This window comes from Oenanthe melanoleuca, chromosome Z, assembly GCF_029582105.1.
Source record: "Oenanthe melanoleuca isolate GR-GAL-2019-014 chromosome Z, OMel1.0, whole genome shotgun sequence".
Taxonomy (NCBI): Eukaryota; Metazoa; Chordata; class Aves; order Passeriformes; family Muscicapidae; genus Oenanthe; species Oenanthe melanoleuca.
Window position 1 is genome coordinate 27160639 of NC_079362.1, and position 25997 is coordinate 27186635.

At 43.1% G+C, this 25997-nt stretch overlaps 1 protein-coding gene and 1 long non-coding RNA gene across 3 annotated transcripts in view; one reads left to right on the top strand and one right to left on the bottom strand.

Moving 5' to 3' along the window:
• Positions 1-1736: 1736 nt before the first annotated feature.
• LOC130264675 (uncharacterized) lies at positions 1737-3757 on the bottom strand. Of its 2 annotated transcripts, none has more exons than XR_008842502.1 (3): positions 3661-3757; positions 3125-3359; positions 1737-2368 (listed from the first exon to the last, which is right to left on the bottom strand). It is a non-coding gene; the product is annotated as an uncharacterized LOC130264675 (long non-coding RNA). The 2 variants fall into 2 exon arrangements; XR_008842503.1 differs by having other exon boundaries at positions 3615-3700.
• A 107-nt stretch (positions 3758-3864) lies between these two features.
• Positions 3865-25997, top strand: part of SNX30 (sorting nexin family member 30) — a 42693-nt gene continuing 20560 nt past the window's right edge. The window contains exons 1-2 of the mRNA XM_056513039.1: positions 3865-4273; positions 22316-22504. Of these exons, the coding sequence (XP_056369014.1) occupies positions 3941-4273; positions 22316-22504 (522 nt within the window). The 5' untranslated portion in view covers positions 3865-3940. The remainder of the gene's footprint in view (positions 4274-22315; positions 22505-25997) is intronic.

The following is a 25997-nucleotide window of genomic DNA, read 5'->3' on the forward strand; positions in this document are numbered from 1 at the left end:
TGAAATGATGTAAACATAATAAATAGTTATGATTTTGCTAGGAGAGCATGTCAGTTTTTTCAAGTTAACTCGGGTTAAGATGTGGGCATTGAATAGCAGTCTCTTTCTAGCTTGCCATTGATTTTGGTTTTCATTGTGTATTTTCTTCTGGTTGCATGTTTCATGTGCTGAATGGTTTTAGCTTGGTCGATGTTTAACAAAAAGAAAACTATCAATATAAACATCAAGGAAAATATTATGGTTGTAAAATTAAACCAGCACAGTAGAAAAGGATACATAACCATGTTTTTAATCACTCATAATTTCCTAGCAGGATTAAGACATTTATATATTTCACTGCTGGTATTAGAAAAATAGATGCTTTGCTTCCTCAGTATTTGCCTGATGTTGGAGCCAGATGACCACATGCTCACACATTTAGAGGTTTCTATTTGTGTGTAGAAAACAATTCCTACAAGAAGTCAGTTACACAGCTTTTTTTTTTTTTCTTCTATTTCATTTCATGCACAACAGATTTGGAGTTCTTTATGAACCCTGTTCATATTGTGTGACTAGTTCTAATCAAGATACAAGAATTTGCTCTGAACTCTAATTTCAGATTCAATGTTCTGTCTCCCTTTTAAGTTCCAGTTCTTGAAATCAACTACATAATATGGTCATCTTCCATATTAAAAAAAATTAGAAATGAGTTTCCCTTATAACTGAAGAAGAAGCAGCTAAAAGCTTACCCTTGATGTGATACGAACTTGCAGAGAATACAGCAAAGGCCAGAGAGTCGTACAGGTTTTTAAGATTACACATTTAAAGTAAGTTTAATCTATTTTAAGGTGTAATTTATGATTTTTGAACTCTTCTAATAGAACATAGATTGGTTTGGGCTGGAAGAGATAGCAAAAATCATCCAGTTCCAACCACCCTGTCATAGGCAGGGAACCTTCTGCTAGACCAAGTCACTCAGAGCTCTATCCAATTGGTCTTCTTCTTGTTTCTCAGTATGATAGTTTCCATTTGCTACCTAAGATACCACTGTTAAACCTAGATTGCTGTCTGTACAAATCTCTGCAGATTTAGTACTCGCCAAAATCAGAGGATGAGAGACATTTTTCATTAATCATTAAGACAGTTAGGGTTAGATTGCTTACCCTCCATTTTTTGGTTTTTTTAAAGCATGTTATTATCATAAATTATATTTAAGTGTTCACTTAGTCCCAACAGTTAGCCAGCTTGATTTACAGTGTGCTGTGGTGTTGGAATTCTGAAATTTAACATAACTTGCATAGCCAGAATTTAGGAATATCACCATAATAATCAGCAAGTTTGTAATTTTCCTGTGTAACAGATCTTCCAGTAATGTCTTCTGAACTTTTTCTAACCAGATTTCAGCTTACTTGTATTCACAGTTGCCTTTTGCATATATTGATGCAGTTAATTACTTGAAAATGTTTCTAAGTATTCTATGTCAATAAGTAGAATAAGTAATACGAACAATATAATTACAAAAGAAGTAAGGATGACTTAGCAGAACGAGGTAACACAGATAATTATAATTAATTTAAAAAGAGGCATATATTGCCCTATCACAGGAAACTAGACCAGTAAGTATATCTCTGGAGCTTGGAACTTCATCCTCATATACAGGATAATTTAAGGGTCACCTTATGTAACCGCAGAAACTGAACATAATGAGTTCTGTAGCAGCACTGAATTATTCAGTGTAGGGAGGGTGAATCAAGGGTGTAGGGAGGTTCTGGTCCAATCTCTTGCTTAAAGGAGGGTCAGACGTGATATCACACGAGATCGTCTTAAGAATCTCCAAGGGTGGACTGCACAACCTCTCCCTGCAACCTGCTCTGACTCCTGACTTATCTTCAAGGGGAAAAAGTTGTTCCTAACATCCATCAGGAATGTCCTGTTTCAGTTGATGTCTTTTGTCTCTTGGTCTCCTGCTATGGTCTGCTGTGGTAAGCCCTGTTCCATCTTTTCCACCCCTTTCCTATGGGTTACTGGAGGAAGGAATTAACTGCCCTTGAAGCGATCTGCTCCAGGCTCAAAAAGCCTCAGTGCTGCAACTGCTGCTTGCAGATGGTCACCAACCATCTCAGTGCCTCCATCTGAACTTTGTCCAGTTTGTCAGCATCTTGTATAAAGGTGCCACAATCAAAAACAGGATGTCTGATAAGGTCTAAGGAGTGCCAGGCAGTGTCTGATAAATCCTGCCCTCAATCTGCTGCTTGGATACCACCAGTCTTCCTTGCTGCAAGGATGCTACTGCCCACAAAGCCAAGGTTTAATGAGTAGAAGGTCATTTTTACATGCACAGAGTAGGACGGCCCCAGGATTGAGTTGGAAACAGAGCTAGGTGAGGATGCTTAAGGGAAAAGAGAGGAAGAGGTCTCAGTAAGTCATAAACCTTTGGGATGCAGACTGTCACAAAACTGAAGGGAACCAATGCCTGAGCAGTATGGCAGATACATAAACCTGCCTGCTGCATTACCACAATAGTTTCCACTTAAGATTTGGATAGTCTAGAAGAAAATTGGGATGCATTTATTTAAGCTAGCTAGTGTGTATTGGTTCCTTTTCCTGACAGATAAATAGGTTGTTGTTTCTGAAGTGTAATGAACAAGGAATATTTCATAGCCACCTTCTCACTGGAGCCTAGTGCTTGGTTTGGACTTTTGATCTCTGCTGGCGTTCGAACATTATGTAATATTAAGTAGTTATTTATAGTAAGGATTGATTTTTTTTTTCCCGTATTTTTTTTCCTGTGATACTCAGCATTTCTTTTTGTAATGACAGTCCACAGTGTTGTGTTCTCACACTCGTTCTGCTATGTGGCACCTGGCAGTGACACCTGTAAAACTTGGTAGCTTACCTTTACATATTAATGCTGCCCTTTGATTTCAAAGGTCTGTACTCCCAGGGAAAAGTTAAACACATCCAAGCATCCAAATCTTATCTGGTCACAGACCAGTATGTTATCTATCTGTAGCTGAAAGGGACTGTGACAGTCTTATAGAGATACATCACTTTCCCCAGTAGCATATTACTCTATCATGTCTTACGAGTGCTGAGCAAATTATTTGGAAAAAAATAATTTATTCGCCAGATTTAGCTGCTTTACCTGCTCAGGAAACTTCTTTAGACCAGACTATGACTTTTCTCCTGCTTATGGTTGTTCTGCCATCATGAACACTTTTTCCATGCTGTTACATGTGGATAGATCTGAATTTTTATAACGGATACATGCTGTTAGACAGATTTGCATGGATTGCTTCTAGAGGTCCTGATGAAATGCGTCTCAGCTCATTTCAGCACGATGAAACATTCTACAACAATGATCTCTCAACGTGAAATCTCTGCGGCAAAAGTAAACACACGGCATTAGTGAAAGGATGTTTCTATGCAGCCTTTGTGTGCAAGATATCTCTCAGTGTATCCGCCTGCGGCGCAGTCTCCCCGTGAGGGAGTCCCGGAGGCCGGGCCTTGTCCCTCCTAAGCCCGGCTGCGGTCGGTCCTGCACCGCAACCCGCCCGTTTACAAATTTCCCTTCCACCATGAGCGGAGTTTGAGGTCGGCGAGCCCGGAAAAGCCGAGCTTTTCTGGCACTTAACCTGCCGTTCCACAGCGTGCGGCGACACCGCCGCAATCCGGGCTCACCGTCGGGGCCGCTGGTGACTCGGTGCCTCCCCCGTTCGGCCCGGCCCGGCCCGGCCCACCTGGGCCTCCGCCAGATCCGCTGCGTCCCCCGGCCCGCCCCGGGCTCCGCCAGCCCTGATGCCTCCCCGGCCGCCTCTCCGCTCGGCCCGCCCCGCTCCGCCGGGTGGCTGCCGGAGGCGGTGCCCGTGCCCCGGCCGCCGGGCCGGGCCGGGCAGGGCGGGGGGGGGCGGCAGGTGGCGCGGATGTCGCTTTGGAAAGGGGCGGGCGGTGGCGCAGGCGGATGCTGCGCTCGCTCCTCCTCCTCCGTCGTCGCCGCAGCCGCCGCCTCCTGCGCCTCCTCGTATCGCGGCGGTGGGGGCAGGCTCTGGCCGCGGCCCCGCAGCTTCTCGCCGAGGCGGCGCGGCCTCCGCCCCCTCCCTCCTTGCCTCGGTCGCTGCCTGGCCCCGGCGCGATGTCGGGCGGCGCGGCCAGCGCCCCTAAGCCCCTGCCGTCCTCCGGGCCCAAGTCGCTGCGGGAGATGCCGCATCCCCTGGCCACGTCCAGCAGCGAGGAGATGGGGCCGGCGCTCACCCCCAGCCCCGACCTTCTCCTGCCCCGCAGCATCGCCGACAAGGTACGGCCCGGGGGAAGGGGGCGCGGCATTTGAGGGGGCCTCTGCTGTTGAAGGAGAGCGGGGAGAATGACTGTGTCTGTGTGTGTGTGTGTGTGTGTGTGTGTGTGTGTGTGTGTGTGTTTCCTTGACACATCCCTTTTCCCGGCTTCATCTCCCCGTGGGCATTGCTGACATCCATTGCAAGAGCCCAGAGCGGCTCTTGAGGGGAGAAGGCATCGTGTCCCTTGCGGCGAGGGACCGGCTGGGACACTGGTGGTCGCGCTGTCACGAGAGGGTTGCGAGAGGTAGTATTTTATTTACTGTATCTCCTGTGGCTCATACTGTCTACAGGTAGGTGTAAATTTTTCAGGTATTGCTGCAGCTCCTTTGCTGCCTCCTTCCTGTAGCCATCACGGGGAAGGCTTGGAGCTGGCATTGTTTCCTTATCGTCAGTTTATTTGTGATTGTGCTTTCTACGCTGAACTCCTGCTTACTTCTTCCCAGCGCTAGTACAGACAGGGTGCTCTGCAGGAGTATCTATGTCTGTTTTCCCGTCCCTAGCTCTGGCATGTGTTCACAGGACACTTGCGAACTCAGTGAAGTGTCTTCCCCATGGTGATAATTTGGTAGTGGCAGTACAGCACTGCTGATACATTAGCTCGCAAAGACTTAGTATCTCTGTAGTCTACAAAGTGTTCCTGAAATTTTTAGGGTAGGATTTCCTGGGAGCAAGAACTTCAAGGAGTGATGTGGGTTTAAAACCAGTTCTGGCACAGCTGGTTCGTGCATGCAAGGTGTTGCAGCAGCTGAGCTGCTGGTGGCAAGAAGTGCTTCTTCTGTGGCTGTTGTCCTGAGGAATATGTTTCTGGGTAGGATGGATCGCCTAGGCTCCAAAAGCCTCGAGGCTTCTCAGCAGTATCTGGCCCAATATACTCCCATGCTACAGGAGAGTGAGTCAAGGTAGCCTGGCCTTTTCCATTTTTCACCATCTGCTGTGTGTAGCTGTGATGTAGGGATTCAGCATTTCTTCCTGCCCATGTAAGGAGTCCTCTTCTTGAACATTTGCCCACTGTTGCTCGAGTGAGAAGTGAGGCTTACCTTCTCTTCAGGAACTTAGGCCTTCATCTAACAAATTAGTCAGTTGATGACCTCCTGAGAAAAGGGTATGTGACTAAGGCAGGGATGGAAATCGTGGAGGTTTTTGTCTGTGATAGATGGTTTAATCATGTAACTAGGTTGTTGTCTGTAGCAATAGAAATTGGCAGCTGCCCTCACAAATCTTGCAGCTGAGGAGTTGCAGCTGTTAGCATGGTCCTTCCACACTGCTGTATAGCTGGTGAGAAGCAGTATTCTGAGGAGTATCTCACACACTATAATGTCTTTCCTCAGTTGTATTAAAGAGCTTCTTTGCTTTTGGAATGCAAGCAAGCTTCTCTCTGCTTTACTGCTGTGAGGTTTTGAGAAGTGTATCAGTATTCCTGACAACCTGGGAGAAGAAATAACTCTAGCTTCAGGCTGTGGTCAGCTAACTTCTCATAAGTAGGAAAGTTCTTGCCCAGTTTTTCCATCAACAATAGAGATGAAATCCACCTTCCTGTACCCTGTATGTGGTACCATTCTGTTCTAGGCACTTGGCAGCGTAGAAGTACTCTAAAAGACAGGGCAAAAGAGGCTGTGGTAGTGATGTTTAGACTTAAGAGCAGTTATTTTCTTGACCTGGAAATGGCACTAGGCTATGATCCATGAGAATAAAAGGATATCCAGTAGGAAGAGAATATTTTTTTTCCTTCTAGCTGAACGGGCAGAAAGAGCCATATGTCTTATCCTCTTGATGGAAGGAGATCAACAGCTCTGGTGTGTGTGGGATGTCCCTTCTTCAGCTTAATATTTTATACATTGACTGCAATATTTGCACTGTATATTTAGTAGTCTACAGAGGGAGTATGGTAAGTGGAGGTAAGCAGGTAAAACCACTTTTTGGGTGGTTATGTCTCAGTCTCAGAATCATTTGGTGGCTTGGGTTGGAAGGGAGCTCAAACATGATCTAGTCCAACCTCTGTGCTGTGGACCGGGACACCTCTCAATACACCAGGTTGCTCAGAGCTCCATCCAGCCTGGCCTTGAACACTTCCAGTGTTAATCTTAAAAATCTTAATCACTGATGGTGGATTATTGATCTTTTGAGAGACTGGCTCACTAATCAACTAATAGTACTGAGTAACTTCAATAGCTGAGTAACACAGGGAAGTCTGCATTCAAGTCTAACTAAAGCTTAAAGCTCTGCATTTGTTATTTATTGATTTTTGAGTAGGAGCTCTTCTATTCTCTCTGGCCTTTTTGGAGAGTCTGGCAGAGATTGATGCTGCAGAAATTTTGGTCCAAGTCTCCTGGTTCAAAGTGTCTTTGAGTCAGTTTCTTTAAGGACAACTGTTTATATCCAGACCTATTAGCATATCCCTTTGGGAAGAGGGCTAGTGACAATAGCTGGCCCATCACCATGAAGTGAATAATTTGCTTTTTATGGGTTCCTCATGTTTTCTCTGAGCAAGTACTTCCTAAAATCTGCTGCAAGCTACAAGTACCTAAGACTGAAATCTTCTGACTGGAGAAAGTACAGAAGTAAAGGGAGGTTTTCTGCCCATAAAGTGCTTCAATTTTTATTACCGCTAATGTATAGCATAGAAGTGGCTAAACCTCTGCCATCACTGCTTTGTGTTCTTTAAACCATGCTTTTTTTAAACTTTTATTTTGATCCATTGAGTAAGAACACCATTTTGTCCTGAGTAAGAGAAATCCAGGGGACAGGAATACCTGCCTGTGTGTCTTCTTTCGGATTTTGATTCAAATATGGGAATAATGTAGTGCTTCAGATCCTGTGTAACTTTAAAGTTTCATAAACTTTAGATTGCTGTTCAAGAACAGTGGCTAATGCTACTAGAGCAGTAAGTCATTGGAAAGGAAAGGAGAATCTTCTATGCTGTTTTCTGAGGCCATCTAAGTGGACGAGTCTTGAGTTTTCTGAATCTTAGGAAGAGGGCTACAGAACTTCTGTTATCTGAAGTAGTGTCTTCATCCTGGCTTGTAGTGGACAGTAGTTTTAGGAATCAGGATACCTTGACTTTTGGCAGCATCTTACCTCTTAAATGAAAAGGACATTTTAGCTAGGTACTTGACTTTCACAGTCAAGTGAATGCTGCAGGAAACACAAAACACTTGATTTGTAGATTCTTGTTTCTAAAGCATTTATATATTGGCCATGTGTTTCTGACTTTTTGTTACCCTGAAGTCTAATTGAATAAAACATTGTCTTGACACCTAATCACCATGAGTGTCTTTGAGTTTATTCTCCCTTCATCCTTGCTAGCTTTCAGATAAGGACACAGCTAAAGCTGAACCTGAGTGCTGTCATGTTTGTTGTGTTTTGGGTTTTTTCCTTTTATTTGGTTGGGGATTTTTTTAACATCAGGTGAGAGAAGAAACATGCAGCGGAAAACAATTCCTAAAGTTTCATGGCAGAGTTAGTTGTAAAGTTAGTTGTAAAACTGAAGCCTTGCTGGTTTAGCTTTTGGAACACATGCAGGTTAATTGAAATCTCATTCTCAGAGCAGATCCCCTGCTGAAGAGGGCAAGACAAATGGGGAAGTGTCTGGATTTCTCTCTGCCTTTTCCTTTTCAAAAAATAAGGAAGTTCTGCTTGCACATGACTACTTGACTCCAGTGCACGAGTTTGATAGCAAATCTGCTCTGTGCACCAGGACAAATGCTTTGACAATGAGAAGAAAAGGCTGTATTAATAGATTACTGAGTTTAGAACAGAGGTGAGAAGTCGATGATATTTTGCTGTGGGAAGACTTGGATTCAGCTCCCCTGAGGTTGTGGAGATTTGGTAGGCTGCTGCTAAGATTTGGAAGTGCCAGGCTGTGCAGAGTTAGAAAGGAAGTGTTGTGTATGGCTTAGTTCTGCTGTAGTCTAGCTCTGGCGCCTCTAGTCTTGTATCATCTAAGAGAATCTTCCTAGCATGGTGATGTTGGCTATTCTTGCTATGGTCTGCCTTGAGATTGGCAGCTGTGTCATAAGGGGCCTGATTCATATCACTGGTTTCTTGCTGAGGACTCCAAAAGCTTTCATATCCCACCTGTCCTAGTACTCGGACTCCGTTGTCCTTTTTCAGACATTTCTGACTGCTGTTACTGTACTTGTGGCCAGCTACCTGTAACTTTCTCAGCTTTTCTTCTTGGAAAATCTGCGTACCTTGTATTTGCCTCTGTTAATGCTGTACATCTGATGGGAGCTTCAAGGCTGTTTTACACATAGTATATCAAGCAGATACCAGAGCTGATGTGGAATACCAGACTTGCAGTGAATGCATACCTTGAATTAGCTAATTCATGGAGATGGACTTTAAAACCCCTACTGCAAACTTCTGGTTACTAACTGAAAACTATTGTTTGCGTGCTCCTCTGCTTCCAAGTTACCACCCTGGTGAATTTCTAGACTTCTTATTAGCACCTGATCAAAAATAAATACTTGGTGTTTGCTGAAGTGCTGTTACATAGCACTCACTCTGAAAGAGAGCCTGGCACCTCTCCAACTCCAAAAAATATGCTGAGAGTCTGAAGCTCTACTTCCAGCCTCCTTGGTTGCTATTTTATAATTATTGCTCTTAACCTTATCCACCCACAGACGAAGCCAGTTTGCAGTATAATCTGAAAATTTAAAATAGATCTGCCTGAGAGTCTAAAAACTTCTTCCTTCTCTGACTACATGAGAACTTAGGCTAGCACCATGTATTGTTCTTAAAGGAAGCTGGAGGTAAATTCTCAGTTGTGGGAGAGATTGAAGACTGCAGAAAGTCAAACTGAAGTCAGTGAACTTGGGAAACAATGTCAGTATGGATGGGTTGATCTGTGTTCCTGTCTACAGGATGCAAAAATGATAGTCACAGGGAAGTTGAGTCTAGAAGGCACTTCTACATATTGTCTCATCCAACCTGTTGGCTTAGGCTGCCCAGGATGCTGTGAAGTTGTTTTTTGAACAGCTCTCTGGGCATCCTGTTCCTGCAACCAGTCACCCACAAAGTGAAATATCTTTCTCATGTTTAAGTGAAACTTGCATTATTTCAATTTTCACTATAAAGAATCTGTCACTTCCTTATGTACACCCTTCCATCAAATATTTATCCTTATTGATAAGATTCCCTGAGCATTATTATCTCCAGCCTGTTTGCCTTCTTTACCTTGAGGCATGTTGTTGGCTCTTGGTCAAGTTTTCCATGAGTGTCTGTGTTGTTTTTTTTTTCATTTCCTATGCCAGACTGCTTTTCAGTCAATCAGCCTGCAGCACACATGCTGCATGAGGTTGCTCCTGGCAGGTGCAGGACTTTGCATTTCCTCATATTGATTCTTTTGAGGTATCTCATAGCTCATTTCTCCAGCCTGTTGAGGTCTTCCTGAATGACAGCACAAACATCTGATCAAGCATTCTATACAGCTGTGTACTTTCAGTACACTTGCTGAGGATGTACCCTGTTCCATCATTTAGGTTGTTAATGAAGGTGTTAAAACAGTAGTGGCCCTAATACTTTCTGCTGATGGTACACCATTTGGAATTTGTGGCTAGCAGTTCAGCCAGTTTTGAGCCTAGCAGTTTAGTCAGTTTTCAGTCCACTTTGCTGTACATCTATCACCTTGTGACTCATCACATTGTCTAGGATTGTGTTATGACAGATTTTCTGAAAGTTCTCTTAAAGTTGAAGTGAACCATGTTAAAGCTCTTCTTTTGCACGTCAGCCCAGTGATATTGTCAGAGCAGGCAGGCATTGAGTTGGTTAAGCATGAGTTCCCTTAAGTCCTTACTGACTTCTCATCACCCTGTGCTTTGTATGTTTCGAAGTGGTTTCTAATATTTGCTTGACCATTTTCCAGGTATTGAGGTGAAGTTGATTGTGCTGTAGTTCCCTCTATCCTTTAGGAAGACTGGAGTGAACCATGTTCCTTAGCTCAGAAAGCTTCTAGGTACAGGCAGTTGTCTGCCACATGCTTCCTAAGCAGGCCATCAGCTCTCAAAGGCTGAGCTTGGTTGTCATCTTGTTTAAAGGATCTCTTCTTCTGTTGCATTGTGTGTGTGCATATCAGGCAGCTCTTTTCTAGTCTTCTTACTAAAAGATCTTACTTAAACTTGGCATGGCTTTCAGCATGTCATCAGCATTCTGTCCACAACCAGGTTGCTGTCTGAATCCAGTTTCCTGTCTTTCATTACAGTGGTAACTAGAACTGCTTTCTGTAGTTATTTCATCTCTCAAACTAATAATACTGCTTGGATAGGTTAATATGCCGGTATCCTACTGAAAAGATGTGATTGTCTTCTTTTTTTCCCTTGTAGCCACTCTGAGGTTTGATGGCGTAGAAGCAAACTATAACAGCATACTGGTGCTTCACTTCAAGTTGCCTTCATTTGTAGAAATGGGAAAGAGTACTTTCTTGGTGTCTTATACCATAGATGCTCTAGTGGTCTTGTAAAACTCAGTAGTCTCTATGAAACATAACTACAGCGAGTTTCTTGGATTGGCAATTCACTTCTTTTTTGAACAAGATGACGGATAGCTAGCAAGTTGGAACAAACACTTGCATCAGCATAACTGTCTTAGTACCATTACTTTTTCAATCTCTCTTGGTAAAGCTAAACATAGCTTCTACTGTAGAACAGTATTATTACTTTGTGGTTCTTACTTCAACTTAATGGAGGCAGGGATGTATACTTTGAGGTTGAATTCAGTGTTGCACAGCTTTCAGAATCTTTTCAACAGGATTGCTTCATACATAATGAGACAGAGTACTGAAAACAGATATTCAGAGCATACATAGAGGAGCTTGGTTCTTCAGACGGGTTTAAGAAGGATGAGTCTTTGCAATAACTTGTCAGCCATGGTGGAAAAAGTTATGCTTGATGGTCAGAAGGAATCCTCAGGGCTGCTTGTGCTGGAATGCCTTAAACTTACCCAAGTAGCTGAATGCTTTCTGAGCTCATTCATGGATAGAAAGGGATAACCATTTTGATAACAAAGTTCTCTTATTACAATTGTATGGGGACCTCCTCCTATCAATGCCTCAGGAAGCATGTCCATGTAGTTAATGGTGGTAGGGGCAGAGAATAAAAGAATGAAGGGTTGGTTGCTAGTGACACACCTATCTGGGAGACCTCGGTTCCTAGATGAATGTGCAAACTCTTGTCCTGGTGTCTTCTAACATTGTGGTGTACTCTTGTGGTATCTTAAACAGATGGTCTGGCTGTCACATGAGGCAGTCTACTCCTGCTCTGAGTTGAGAGACTATAGTCTTTGTAAAGTAGGTCAGGAGACAAGGCAGGTAGCTTTTTTGGTGCAGTAGACTCAGTGCCACTGCAAGAAAATCTACTTGCCACACCTGAAATGCATATTTGAGATTGTAACTTACATGTGCTTTCAGTCTGCGGAAGACTTGTTGTAAGTCAGTTATAAATGCCATTTTATATTGTGTATTTCTCAGAAATAACTTTGCTGAGGCTTGTTTGCTGCTGACCATGAGCAAGATCTTAAATGCTGAGCTGTACTGACTCTTTAAGCTGTGACTGATTTGACTGCCTGAGCCTGGATGCCAGAGATTTCCAAGTTCTTGTAACTGGGGGAAACTGCTTGCATCACTAGGATGTAATGGCATGGCATCTACAGCTGTGAAATAAAATCTGTGTAGAGTTACTCTTAGTGAATTATTGAAAAGCAAAGGGGAACAATTTCTTTCCAGTTACTAAGGGCAATAACTGACAGCAAGGTAGCTACTAGCACTACTGCATTTATCAATTGAAGAAGGAAAAAAAAATCTAGTAAGCTGCAATTATTTTAATGAGTTAGCATTTCCAATGCCAGTCCAGCTTAAATGGCCTTCAGAAAGGGCAAGAAAAGAGACTCAGAGGGAACTACTGACTACTCAGCCTCACCTCAATAACTGGAAGGGTGATGGAACAATGAATTCCAATTTGTTGGAAACCATGGTAGCCATCTTTTTCCACAGAGAGGGTGAGAAGTGATCAGGAGTAGTCAGCATGGATTCACTAAAGGTAAATCATGTTTGACCAACCTGATTGCCTGCTGTGAAGAAACTGTTGGATGGATGAGGGCAGAGCAGAGGATGTTGTCTTCACCAAGGCTTCCAGCACTGTCTCCTAAAACATCCTTATAGGCAAGCTCAGGGAGAGTGGACTGGATGAGTGGACAGGGAAGTGGATTAAGAACTGGCTGAACAGCAGATCCTAGAGATTGTAATTGGTGATACAGGCTGTAGTTGGAGGCCTGTTCCTAGTCCTGTCTCCCAAAGTCCAATACTTGGCCCAGGCATGTTTAATTTATCCATCAATGGCTTGGATGAAAGGGCAGAGGCCTCCTCAGCAATTTCACTGACAGGACACAGCTGGGAGGAGTGGCTGATACCCCAGAGGAATGTGCAGCCCTCCAGAAGGACCTCAGCAGCCTGGAGAGATGGGCAGAGAGAAACCTCCTGAAATTCAGCAAAGGCCAATGCAGGGTCCTGCACATGGGGAGGAACAACCCCAGGCACCAGCACAGGCCGGGGTGACCTGCTGGAAAGCAGCTCTGTGGAGGAGGAGCTGGGGGTCCTGGGGGACAACAAGCTCCCCATGAGGCAGCAGTGTGCCCTGGTGGCCAAGAAGGCCAGTGACATCCTGGGCTGCATGGAGGAGCAGTGCCAGCAGGTCAAGGGAGGGATCCTGTCCCTATGCTCAGCCCTGGTGAGGTATCACCTGGAATGCTGCGTAAGTGAATTCATGACTAACAGAATTAGAGGAGGATAATGGGAAGTAAAATAAGCCCTTAAAACACCTTTTTCCCCTTAGCCCCTCCCTCCTTCCCACTGACAGCACAGGGAGATATGGCATGGGGGTTTTGGTCAGTTCATCACCGAGATTTCCTTCTGCTGCTCTGGGAGAAGAGTCCTTCCCCTGTGAGACTGTGGGGTCTCTCCCATAGGAGACAGTTTTCCATGAACTTCTCCAGCGTGGGTCCACTCTCATGAGCAGCAGTCAAACCACACCTGCTGCAAATGTGAGTCTATCCCACAGGCACACAGTCCTCCCAAAACTGCTGTGGCACAGGTCACTGTTCCATGGGGTGCAGTCCTCTCATGGAGGCACTTCCTTTTCCATCCTGGAAGCAGGGCCTTGTCTTTCCATCTGGATCACAGCCTCCCACTGGGTAGGTGTCCCCACCAGGGTCTCCCCCTGGATCACAGCCTCCTCTAGGTATCCATACATTCCAGCAGGGGCACCTTCCCCATGGGCTGTGGGTGGATCTCTGCATCCCCCATGGACCCATGGTCTGCACGGGCACAGCTGCTTCACCATGGTCTGACCACAGCCTGCAGAGGGATCTCAGCTCTGGTGCCTGGAGCATCTCCTTCCCCTCTCTTCTACTGACCTTGGTGTTGCCATGTTGCTTCCCTCACATGTTCTTACCTGCTCCTCTTCTCTGATTAGAAGAAAAACTGTGAGCCCTTTGTTTTGATTTTCATTTTAGATATGAGGCATTACTAACCTCTCTAGTTTCGGCCAGCAGCATGTCCACCTTGAGAGGCATCAGGGATTGGCTCTGCTGGACACTTTGGAAATTCCAGCAGCTTCTCACAGAAGCCACCTCTGTAGTCCCATCCTCTACCAGAAACCAGGCCATGCAAAACCAATACACAAGTCCATCAGTCTCTGTAGATAGTTTTCTATCTAGTGAAGAAATACTGTGTGACTGCTTTTCCTCAGGTTTTTTTCCTCAAAGCAGGGACTGAAGCAGTCATGCTGTGTGGGTTTTGGTTTAGAGTTGTTTGTTTGTTTTTTTCCAACAGATAAGCACTTTGTTTATTTTATCCCTTTGAGAGCAAATGTCTTTCTGCTGGAAAATATCTATCAGCAAACGTGATAGAGATATTGCTTAAATTGCACCTGCACAAACTAACTCTGAGAGCTTCTCCAGGAGTACACTCCTCCAGCTCTTCCAGGACATGAGATGTAAACACTTGCACAGTGGTATCTTGTCAGTCTGACTTGCTCCCACAAAGTCTTCACTGGTCTGTGTCAGGAAAGCTAATGCAACTTGTCTGAAACAGAGAGCATGAAGGAACCCACATTATAGTGTATGCATATTCTTTCTTGTTTAAATGAAATAGTCACCAGGACACTACAGTGCTTTCCTGCATTGTATTCCTCTTATCTTTTTCCCTCTTATTTCTTCTCTATTTCTCCTTAATCCTTTGCATCTGTTTGCATTAAAAACCCCCAGATCTGTTTGCTCTCAAAAGCCAAATTAACAGTTTGGTGATGCTGGATATCTAGATAACAGATATAACTAAGTCTAATTCTAGAGAGTGAACAGAAAAACTCAGACTTCTGAATGATATATCTACAGAGCTTTAATGCAAAACTATGTCTCTAGGAAAAGGCAGTTTAGTTTAGACAAGCTTAATAAACTGTTCCATCTGTAATCAGATATAAATCTGGTTTCTTGGATTGGGAATGATTCCTAGTCATATGCAAGATTCAAGTTTTCCTCCTCATGATCTGAAATCCTGGCTGCTGCTTTGCTGTTGAGAAGGTCAGCGCTCAGCTTGTGAAACAAAACACAGGGCATGTCAGCCTTGTTTGTTGACAAGGTGCTCTTTAACATGTTGAAATGGTTTGTGGTGGTTTTGTGCACACAACTCAGAATCCATATAACAAACAATATTACTGAAACAAAATCCTTGCGTACAGACATGGAATTTAAGAGAACTAGAGGTTATAAATTCCATTATTTTTGAAATGTTTCTAAGGACGTGTAGGCTCTGCCATTTGTGGAAGCCTTTGGGCTCTGAAGATAGACTGGAATTGATGCTGTTGCCTTCTACTGATAACTGGAGAGATAAAAGAACCTCTAGCTCTTTTAAAGAACCATCCAAGTCTGCCCAAATCGTAAGCTCTCTTGCTTTCTATCAGGTCATAAGCACTTTTGTGCTACTTTCTATGGCTTAAACACAACTGAACTAATCATACTGGATGGTTGCCAGCCTGGCAGTTTGCTTAGGAAGACAGATGCAGCCTTCTGCAAGGACTCAAGTGCTCTAAAAGCAGATGTGAGAGCTAACCTTGTGTCTGGAACTTATTTCAAGAGAATAGCTCATCCTGTGGATGTGTTAAAATACCTCTTGACATTTACAACAGTAAGGAAGCTATGACAATCCTGCAGTTACTCCTTGCACTTCCTTTCCCGTCCAAAGGATTTGGGGGTATACCTGACAGCTTCATGGCAGTTAAATTCCAAGCATGTATTATACCTTTACATTTTGCCTAATTAATGTCTGCTGCAAATTATAACCCCTTTCATCTTCCAGATGCCTATCCTCCAAAGGCATTTAGCCTTTCATGTACAAAGCAGCACAGTAACATCGCTTATTACTGGTATTGAAAGTCTTAACTGTTGTAAAACATTTGTCATTCCTGATTTTCAGAGTCTAACCTGAAACATGTTTAGGTTTAGAATGGTATTTGCACAGTTCCTTTTCCAGACTAGGGAATGAAGCCAGCTACTTATGGACCGTGGGAAGACAGACTTATAGCCAGACTGTGTGAACAGATAGTCAGGTATGGTACTTGACACTTTCTTTTGACACTTGCCTTTGCCCTGGTGTGCGGGAATGTTGAAACTAATCTGTATTGTAGCTGAGTCTCTAAAGACTTTAGCAACAGAGGCAGGAGATAGCTTATAGCTCTTGTTGAAAATGGTATTTCTGAGAATGTTTCCGTGCCCACATTCTTGTTCTGCTTAGCTTAACTGTGATGACTTACAGGAAAACAAACCACAAAGTAAAATAATTCTTTCTATGAAATTTGGCTGTTAACCTCAGAAACGAGGTGAAAATCCCATGACCTACATGAGAAGGCTTGGAGAATACTTGTTTCAACTATGTGGTGTCTCTATGAAGCACGTTCCAGTGTTTCTCTGTCCAGCTGAAATGCAAAGAGGCACTATTCCAAGTATGATACCTGTATAAGCAAGAATGCTTCCAGGCCTTGAGTGGTACCAAACTGCAGGCCATCATGTAGCATCTTAAATTCTTATTTTTTTCAGGGATACTGAGGAGCATGTCTCTAGGCAACTCTGACCTACAGAGCAGAAATAGTAGTTCAAATTATGAACTCCAGAGCAAAGTTACCAGACTCACAGCTTGCCAGGTGTTGTACTTGGACTTCTATTTAAAATATGAAAGCAAATTGATCTAGTCTTATTCTAGTGGATTTTTGGTTAGATGGGCAAAATACCAGTTGTACTGCTGAAACTTTAAAGATGAGGCATGGGCCTGTTAAAATGGGGGCTTTCTATCTGACACTGGAGAGCCCACAGACTTGATTCATAATACCCTTCATGGCTAAGAAGTTAAAATTTGGCTTGGGTCCTCTGCAACCCAGCATTTGTTCCTCAGCTAGTGACACATTTTAAAGTAAGAGCAAGAGAGATTCCTTCTGATTTGTACTTACTCTGAATTGCTCTTAAAATGGCCTCAACCTTAAGTCTGATTTTAGCTGATTAATATAATAGGAACCACTGACCTCTTTGGAAAGTATCATCTTGTTCCTTGTGAATACATCCACATACACTCTACCGTCCCTTCCCATTACTGGAGAAGGATATCAGGAGCTGGCACATGTAACCACTTACCCTTTTCCAGAAAGGTAGGTCCAAACCAGAGATTGATTATCACAGTTCTTCAGTTCTTATACTTAACAACAACTCGTTCTAGACTAACAACAGCCTAGCACTATCTTATTTGTGGAACACTGTAGGAGCATGGTTCTTCTTCCTGAAAATGAATAGGGTTTTTGGCATTTAACTGGGAGGATTTTAAAAAAAATTTTTAAACACAGTTGAGCATGACTGCCTTATTCTTTCCATCCCTTCTGTGTCCACAATATTCTCCCTTCTCTGCACTCTGTATGCCCACTTTGGTGCCTTAAATTAACTGTGCAAAAGCAGGTGCAAGAGGCTGAGACTGCTATCTCAGACATGAAGAAACAGAAGTGGCCTCTAATGAACAAAGTCCCATGCTGCTGCCTGATAGAGAATGAAACTGAACATTCATAAAGGGGAAGGAAATGCATTTTCTTCCCTTGCTCTGTATCTAACTGGTATTGGATAATAATCTTGTGTAGACTGAAATTTCCATAAACAGATGCTTAGTGGGGTCTTCGAATAGAATACTGTGCTAATCTAGGTATACTGGAGGGTGCAGAAGTGCATTTTCTTTCTACATGGAGCTGGCCTGTACAAAAAACACCTGCATTCAGAACTTCCTGGGATGAGACAAGGAGTGTTATGAACAGGTCTGTGAAAGTCAAGTTCACGTAAGCTTTTAAAAGTGCCCTTGGGAATGTTTGTGTCTAAACCACTTCAGTTTTCCAGTCACTGGCTGCCATTCTCCTATGACTGTCACGTACTGAGGGTATGGAGATAAGCGTGTTCCAAAACCCAGCTATAATTGTGTGGAATTTTTGTCTGCTTAATATGACTCTGTCTGTCATTGTGTCTCTGTGAAATGAGTGGCAAAAAGCAACGGAACACCTTGAAATAGAATGAGAAAATGTACACCACTCTGAATTTCAGAAGTGAAGCAATGGGGTTCTAGCAGCAATATAGGCCTGGCTCTCAGGTCCTTAAGTTAGGCAAGGGTATGTAGGGTTTAGTGCACCTCTTGCCTCTAAACAGCAACATTTCTAAATGTCTCTTACTGTCACAGGATACTTGTTGAATGGAAGCAGTGAGCACACAGCATCCCATGGGTTCAGGGTAACCATTTCCAGAGGTGAGTTTATGTTTGGAACCATGCATGGCTGAGCCATGCCTTCTGCTTTCTCATGGACTGCTGCTTTGAGAGCAAAGCTATCTGCATAAGCTGTACACTTGCTTAGGCAGGATAGGTGAAAACTAGCATTCCGTTTCTGGAAACCGTAATATCAACTAGTTGCCTGTAACTCAGCAGAAGACTCCATGGTCTTCACAAGAAAACAATATCTATTGAAATTTAGACTCTCAAGGGTTGAGTCCTGGACGCTTTCTCTGGTGTACTTCTCCATGGGGGGAGGCTGCCATCCAGAAGACGGAATACCAACCTCCTGAAGTTTCTACTTCATGTGGATCCAAACTGCTCTGTAAGTGGAGTTGTGGAAAATCTCCTGGGAGAAGATGACAATAGTTGGAAACTTCCCAACTTGTTTTGAATCTCACACGCAGACTTCTAGTTAAAAAATTCAGTTGAATTTTATGTTTGGATCAAGTGAACTTCTTGATAGATTAAATGTCTGTTTCTGGGCAGGCTGACTAGTCAAGGTGTTTGGAGAGCATGAGTTAGCGAACTAATGTGAAGCAGGCTTACCAGATAGCAGCCTGCATAGTTGTCAGGGTGCGTTTCCAGCACAGGCAGTTAGTTTCTACTAGCCTGGCACTCTAGGATACCGAACACGCTGCTAAAATTGTCTGACTTCTGTACCCATAAATTCAGGTGTCTTGAGAAGTTCTAGGAACTTCACAGGAATGCATGAAGAGCCTGCCCTTGTGGTTGTTTTACAGCTGTATTCAAGAACCAGTAGCTCATGAACCTGGAAGTTTTCATGTCACACTATATCTACAATAGGTTGTGATCTAGGCCTTCCTACACCTTCACCTGACATACTTCAACAGGTGACAAAGGAGTGAAACTCCTGAGGCAGCAGGGGCAGATACTATGGATCTTTACTCATTAGAAAAACCTTTGAAACTTCAGAAAATCTTTATGGATGCTCGTTAAGAAGTGAAGAATATTTTGACAAAACATGTCCTTGATGCCAGCTTGCCTGGCTAACCAGAAGCAGCCTCTCCTCTCTGCTGTGGGACTGCTCAGCTTTATGGCAGACTGACTACTGTGAGTAATGGGTGCTTTGACCAAAGGCTTTGTAAGCAGTAGTAGGTACCTACTGTGACTTGGACCGTGCTGGTCTCTAATAATGCAGGGAGATTCTTAAAACATGAACAGGCAGCTACTTGGTGCACTAAAGGTGAAGCTGATGTGTGAGCCACTGGCAACCGAAGTCAGACACAGTTTGTCTTAACTTGTTTATATAAAATGGATAATACTAGCCAGTATTTCAGATGCTTGTAGGTGTCATAGTTATACCAACAGGTAGAAACACAGGTGGCTACATATCCCCTTTCCCTTTAGGCTCTGCAGGACATACTCCTTTTTCTGTGGTAAAAGCAGACTACAACCTTAGGTATTTTGCTGTCATACTTCAAAGCCTGCCTCTTTCTATCAGTAGCATAAGACTTCAGCAAAACTGTTCCTGCCTACTGTCAAACAAGGATTCAGCAGCCATATGCATTGTTTCTAGTGCACTTAGGCAGGAGCTTCCACCCAATCAGGGGGAGAAATAGTTAGCTTCTAACTTGGCTTTCATCTACTGAAAAGTAGCAAAGTAGCGGGTTATTGTGCCAGCTGTCTCTGCCAGGGGAGAATTCTGCAGATGAGGCAGTATAGCACATTGTCTCTCCCCACCACCACAGCTAGCAGCTTTTCTGATCTGTACCACTGCTGGTACAGAAGCTTTACTTGATGTAGGTCTGGAGTGTTTCATCCAGAATGAATTGTCACAGTCTTTAACACTTGAAACATTCCACAGGACCCACAACTGCAAGAACACACTCAAATGCAATTCAAGCTTTCACATACTTCTGTCCTGCTTAAAATGTACAAGACATACTATATGATGTTGTTACTTCCGAAGAGAATTGGTGAGGAAAGTGCTAACTTCATGCAACTGGCTGCAAGCTCCATTGTTGGCTCTTTCTTTAGATTTTTGTATTTTAAGCAGATTCCATTATGTTCTTTAAGCCCTCTTTTGGAAGAGTTTTCTTACAAACATTTGAGATTTCTTGTGGAAGGAACCAGGCTTAAGCTGTTTCTGCAAGTAATTGTCATACTGGAAGCTTAGAATATGACTGGCTGCAGTTCTGGCACAACTTGTTGTATGTTAATGCTTATTGCACATGGGCAATGATGAGCTGTCTTTTCCTTTGGAAACAGAAACAGATTTGTCTCCAGCTACTGTGGTATCCCAAGGTTTGCTTTTTAGTCCGCTCAGCCAAATTCTCTTGTCTAGCTAAACTGCAGATTTTCTGAAGCCATCTCCTGTTGTTAACCTTATTCTGTCTACTGCTTATTCTGTTTCTGTAATTTCAACAGAACTTTCTATCTACTGAGTTATTTGCCATTGCTTTCTCCTGTTGTACATGTTCCTCCTAGGCTCAGTCCGAGCCAGATGCTTGTGTAGTTTGAGGTGTCTACCTCATGTTTGAGCTGGCAAGCTGTGCCTTGCGTCTCCTGTTCTTTTACTCTCTTGAGAGCATTTGAGTGCCTGCCTTGCCTGCTGACCTGCCAGTTAAATCTGAAACCATCCATTTATTGGCAGAGTCTTCTGTACATTAGCTGAGAGAATGTATCTAACCTCTCTCTTAGGAGGCAATAGTTTAGAGCCCCCCTTTCCCTAAACGTCTAGGCTAAACAGTTATTTTCTCTACTTCATACATAGCCCTCAAGGTGAAGAGCAATGCTGCGGACAGACAGATGGCTCTCTATGAAATCCCAGTACTCCCATGATGGGTTTGTGACAGTGACTGGTAGGAATTTAGCTGTGTTTTTAGCCATTATCAGAGGCCCACCTTTGTAAGTAACTTTACCTCAAACCTCTTGCCTGTGATTCTGTATGTTTGGCTAAAGGAGCACTGATGAGCAGAGGGGGGTCTCACCCATATGATTGCTTTGCTAAGATGATATGTTTTGTCTAGCCACTTACAGTTGTATGAAGCTGGGTGTAAGAAGTAATTGTATAACTAAAACTTTCCTAGTTAATGTGGTGCTTAGCTGTAGTGTTGTTTCTCTGTTTAGCAGCAAGGGAAATCACTCTGTGGATAAATCTATCCCTGTGCTACTATTAAAAAGATGCAAGCAAAAGTACTCCTGTCTTCTCTGAAGAGCCATGGATCCTTAGGACTTTCTGTGTACAACTTATCACACACCGTCAGCTCCCTCTGCTACAATACCAGGGCAAAGAACATGTTAAGTTGCTGTGATATTTATGGAAGTGCAATGACTACTGTTACAGGGTAGTTGGTTTGTATTGAAGTGTGAGATTTGAAGGTGTGTGGATGTACTAAGTTAGCTATAAAGTTGTTTAGTTGTTTTTTTCCGCTGCTGCCAAGTGAGTTTCAAGGAATTGCTGACTTCCTGAACTTTTGTGGTTTTCTTCATAAAATAAATTGCTGGATATTTTAGCCTGTGTCTTCTCTAGGCACTGGATGACACTCCTGGGCTTGAGAGAAAGAGAATGAGGATCCCTCCAAAGAAAAAGTAGTGTTTTCATTTGCTTTAGGACTCCAGCAGGGAGATGTGGTGTGCCTAGACAATTGTGTGTGAGACTATGATCTGTGACTGTTCTATAGTGCAATGATGGCAGTTCAGACTCTGACTGCTGTCAAGATGCGTGGAGGTTAGTGGACTGGATGGGAGGCCTGTGATGAAAGTTGTGCTCCTTCCTGCATTGTAGGAGTCTCCAGAGGTGGAAGCTGACTGCATTCCACACAACTGAATTGTTGCCATTTTGCCTGAAACCTGTCTTATAACTAGGTCTCTTGATTTACCTAGCTGTTTTATTTTCAGTCTAGATTGGCTCAGTCTCACCAGGAAGGTTGGTTCAGCAATGCTTTACTTCCTTATGAATAGAAAGCAGGTTGTGCTGTACTTAAGGGAGGTATAGTGACAATGTTTTCTCCTCAGCTTAATGCTTGAAGACTAGGGTGTTACCCAGGTGTCCTGGAAAAGAGTGGCCTTTGGAGGTATTGAAACAAAAGAACCTTGTAATATATCAAAGAAGCTTGCCTGTGGTGTCTTTGAAAATACTGTGCTTTACCTTGAATCTGTTAAGTTTGTTAAAAGCTTTTTTTTTTTTTTTTTTCCCTCTCCAATATAGGATCTCAGCCTGCCCAATGGCACACCCGTGGACACTTCTAGCCCAGCCTCCTCCTCATCTCTCCTTAACAGACTGCAGCTGGATGATGACTTCGATGTGGAAACTAGAGACCTCTTTGTTACTGTTGATGATCCCAAAAAACACGTGTGCACGATGGAGACGTATATCACATACAGGGTTACAACAAAGGTACAAAGCGATATTCTCTTTTCTACTACTTCCTTCTTTGTGGAATAAGTTCAGGGCATATTCTGGATATTCACATCTTGTACTGTGTTTTTCTATCTTAAGGACAACAACTTACTGTCTTTGGTACCTTGTGAATGTGTTGAAGATGTGACTTCTCTTAGCAGAACTGTTACTTCAGTGTCGGAAATTGTGGAAAAAGCTTTTAACATGTCAACTTGGATTTTTTTTTTTTTCCACCTCTGATTCCTAAATAGAACTGTTTGCAAACTTGCAAGGCCAGTTTCTTTCATTAGCTTCACAGTTTGTTCATTTAAGTAATCTGACACTCACTTGGTTTGAGTTCCCTTAAGGGAAATGTGCTGTTACTGTTTCACTGCTAATCATCTCACATTTTGTGTCTTTTCTTTTCTGAAATGCTTTAAGCTTGTTGATGGAAGTGTTTACTACATTTCCTCTGTTACCCACTAAAATAGTGTTGATCCTCAGCTGTAAACTAGCTTTCATGCAGTTGCTGGTTCAGATAGGTCTACAGCTGATAAAATGAAGTAGCCTAAGAATGCTGCTGCCAACTAAAAGAGCCTGGAGATTTTTTCAGCACTATAGTTCAATCATTAATGTAATCTACATATATTAATATGAAAAGTGATCTGAAAAGTCCACCACATTCACAACCGAAATATTGATTCCTCTTTACTAACTCATTCTCATTATAATGAGCTCCTAGGTGATGTTGACATCTGCTTGGGACACTTGTAGTTACCTAAGGCAAAAGGTATTCACTAACTTTACTAGTAATATATGTGATACACTTGTCCAGAAAGATTAACATTCCTCCAGCCCACTTAGATGGCAGTATGTACTGGAGCAAATATTTTCCTTGGAGATAAGGAACCTTTACAGGCCACAGATAATTTTTTTCCAAATGTCCACTTCAAAGTTTCACTTTCAGACTACACAGGAGAAAATGGAGGTTTTTCTAACATAGTAAGTATGTCTTGCTGCACATTTAACACAGTTCAGTCCTTTATTTTTACACTAAGAGTCCATATCTTGCAGGAAACAATGTATCTTTTTTTACTTGGAGCAGCTTAGCCTTCAGCTATTGCTTGATGAGGAACCACAAAATAAAATGCCACAGGGAAATGGCTAAAATTGACTAATGTTGTTTCTCTCTTAAGTAAGTCTAAATTATTCTATCAATATGAAATATTTCTATACAGTGGCACCCTAATAATGTTCCTGTGCTTGGAAATCCTTGTGTTCAAAGGTTCCTTTTCTTTTTGAAGCAGAACTTTGAAACATCTTCATTCTAACAGGGAGAAAAAAAAAGAAAAAAGAAGTCTTGCAGTATGCCCTGGGCTTTTCATCTTCTCATACCTGTGTCGGAAGGTGGTGGTGACTGAGGAAGGGTCAAAACATTGGCTTGCAATGGAAAACTTAAGAGTTTACTTGATCCTGCGTGTGTACCTGTTTTCACAGCTCCCTAGTAACAGCCAGATAGCATTCCCTAGCCTGCCTTGTGGATGAACACGTTTAAAGAATATAATGGTAATCCTCCAGCTAACAAGACAGTGATTCAGAACTGACTCTTGATTCTCTCATACCCTGTGTTCATCTTGCTAATGCAAGTTAGTAAGCAATTTCCTTACACAGCGGGACTTAGTGAAAATCATAAAGAGGGGTGAAACTTGTGCTGGATCTTATTGGGTCTTGACTGTGATGATTGAAGGGTCTTTTGTGTCCTTCAGGTGGATGGATATACATTTTAGGGAGATTCTACCAAGCGGAATTCTTTTCTAGAAAGAAAGGGGATAGTAAAGCTTGGCCTTGTGTTACGTAGTCATCTCTCCCAAAGAAAACATAAATACATGTACTTCTGACTTCACTTTCATTGTACTTCTTAGAATGGCAAGGCCTTCTTCTGTGCCTTTTTCCTTGGAGGTCTGAACAGCTGAGTGCCATGTCACGCAGTTGCTCTGCAGGCTTGAAGGGAGAGTTTTTCAAACCAGTCAGTACTGAAGTGGAGGTCTTGTTTTCACTTTCCTGTCCTTCTCCTCTTGCTCCCAGTCCATTCATTGGTTAGATTACTTGAACGCATGAAACAGCTTGATTCCCTAGAGAGTAGCAGGTAAAAGTAATATGAGGGTTTTTTCAAACAGGCTAAACTGTTTGAGGCAAAAAGAAATACTGTAAGAACAGTAGCCTTCTTCCCTTCCCCCTTTCTGTCATTCTCCTTTCTTCGTAGTTGAAAATTTTGCCTCAAACTTATATAGTAACATGGAGGAGAATCTACAGTCAAGTCTAGTGAGTTAGAGAGTGAACTAGGGTACAAAAAATACTTTCATATAGTCATCACAGGCTAGCATCAGGTCTAGCTGCTAGGCTTCTTCCAAGGAAGACAAGAATCTTATGCAAGACCAAGACTTGGTGATTACCTTACTACTGCCTCTAGTTAAAACTATTCCAGCAACTGAGGTAAAAGTGTCTGTAATTCTGCCTGCTTTCCAGCAAGTAAAACTGAGCACACAGTGCTGCAGTGCTGATTTAGTGGAACTATGATGGAATTTTCAGTAAGTTCCTGGAAACGTCTTGCCTGTTATTTTTTGGGAAGTTGAGATCTGCTATGTAAGTTTCTCAGGTTCCTTTGGAAGAGACACATGTCCTTGCAGGGTAAGATTTATGAATCTTACTGAGAAAGCCGGAGGAATTTAACTGTGTCAAAACCATAGATGCTTCACTTGTTGTCTGTTAAGGAAATTTCCCTGCTCAGCCATCCAGGAACCACTCTGTCAGTCACTCTTGCACAGAGGCTCCTTCCCACCTATGCCTCCTCACTCACACAGTCACAGCAGGTTTCCATCCTCAGGTTTCCCATAGCAGTCTCAGGTGTCCCTGCCATTAAAACAGTTTAATCACAGTGCAGTTACAAACTAACAGCTCGAGCTGGTATCTCTGACTAGGGACCCAGAACAAAGGAGCTCCTGGGCTTTTATCCCCTCCCCATTCTAAGGTGGAGGTCTGGGGCCGTGGGCTCCTGCCGTGTCTGTGTCCCGTTCCCGGGCCTTGTTGTGCCCAGGGTTGGCTCTTCACGGCCTCTTTGCCTGGGCTGCACCAGCCAGAGCTCCACCTGCAGCTCCCACTGCAGCTGCACCCCGAGCTACCTCAGTGAACGTGCTCCTCAGCACTATGTTTGGACAGTGGCAAGGTCCTCCTTCCTCCTGTGTGCAGTCTGGAAGAAATAACGTGTGCTAAACTAATGAAGTTTCATCTGAGATCCAAATCCTTTCAGCGTCAGTGAGGTTTCATTAAAACTTTGAAGGGCCTTTATGTTTTGCCCAAATAGTCTTTGAAAAGCTTATTTGCTGTCTAGATTGGATAAGCTGTACAGTAAACACTGAAATGTTGCTGCTGTATTTTCATCTCACACGAAAAAAGTGATATATGGAAAACTTTGTAATTCTGCTTGTGAAGTAAAGGCATCAAGGACAGTTTG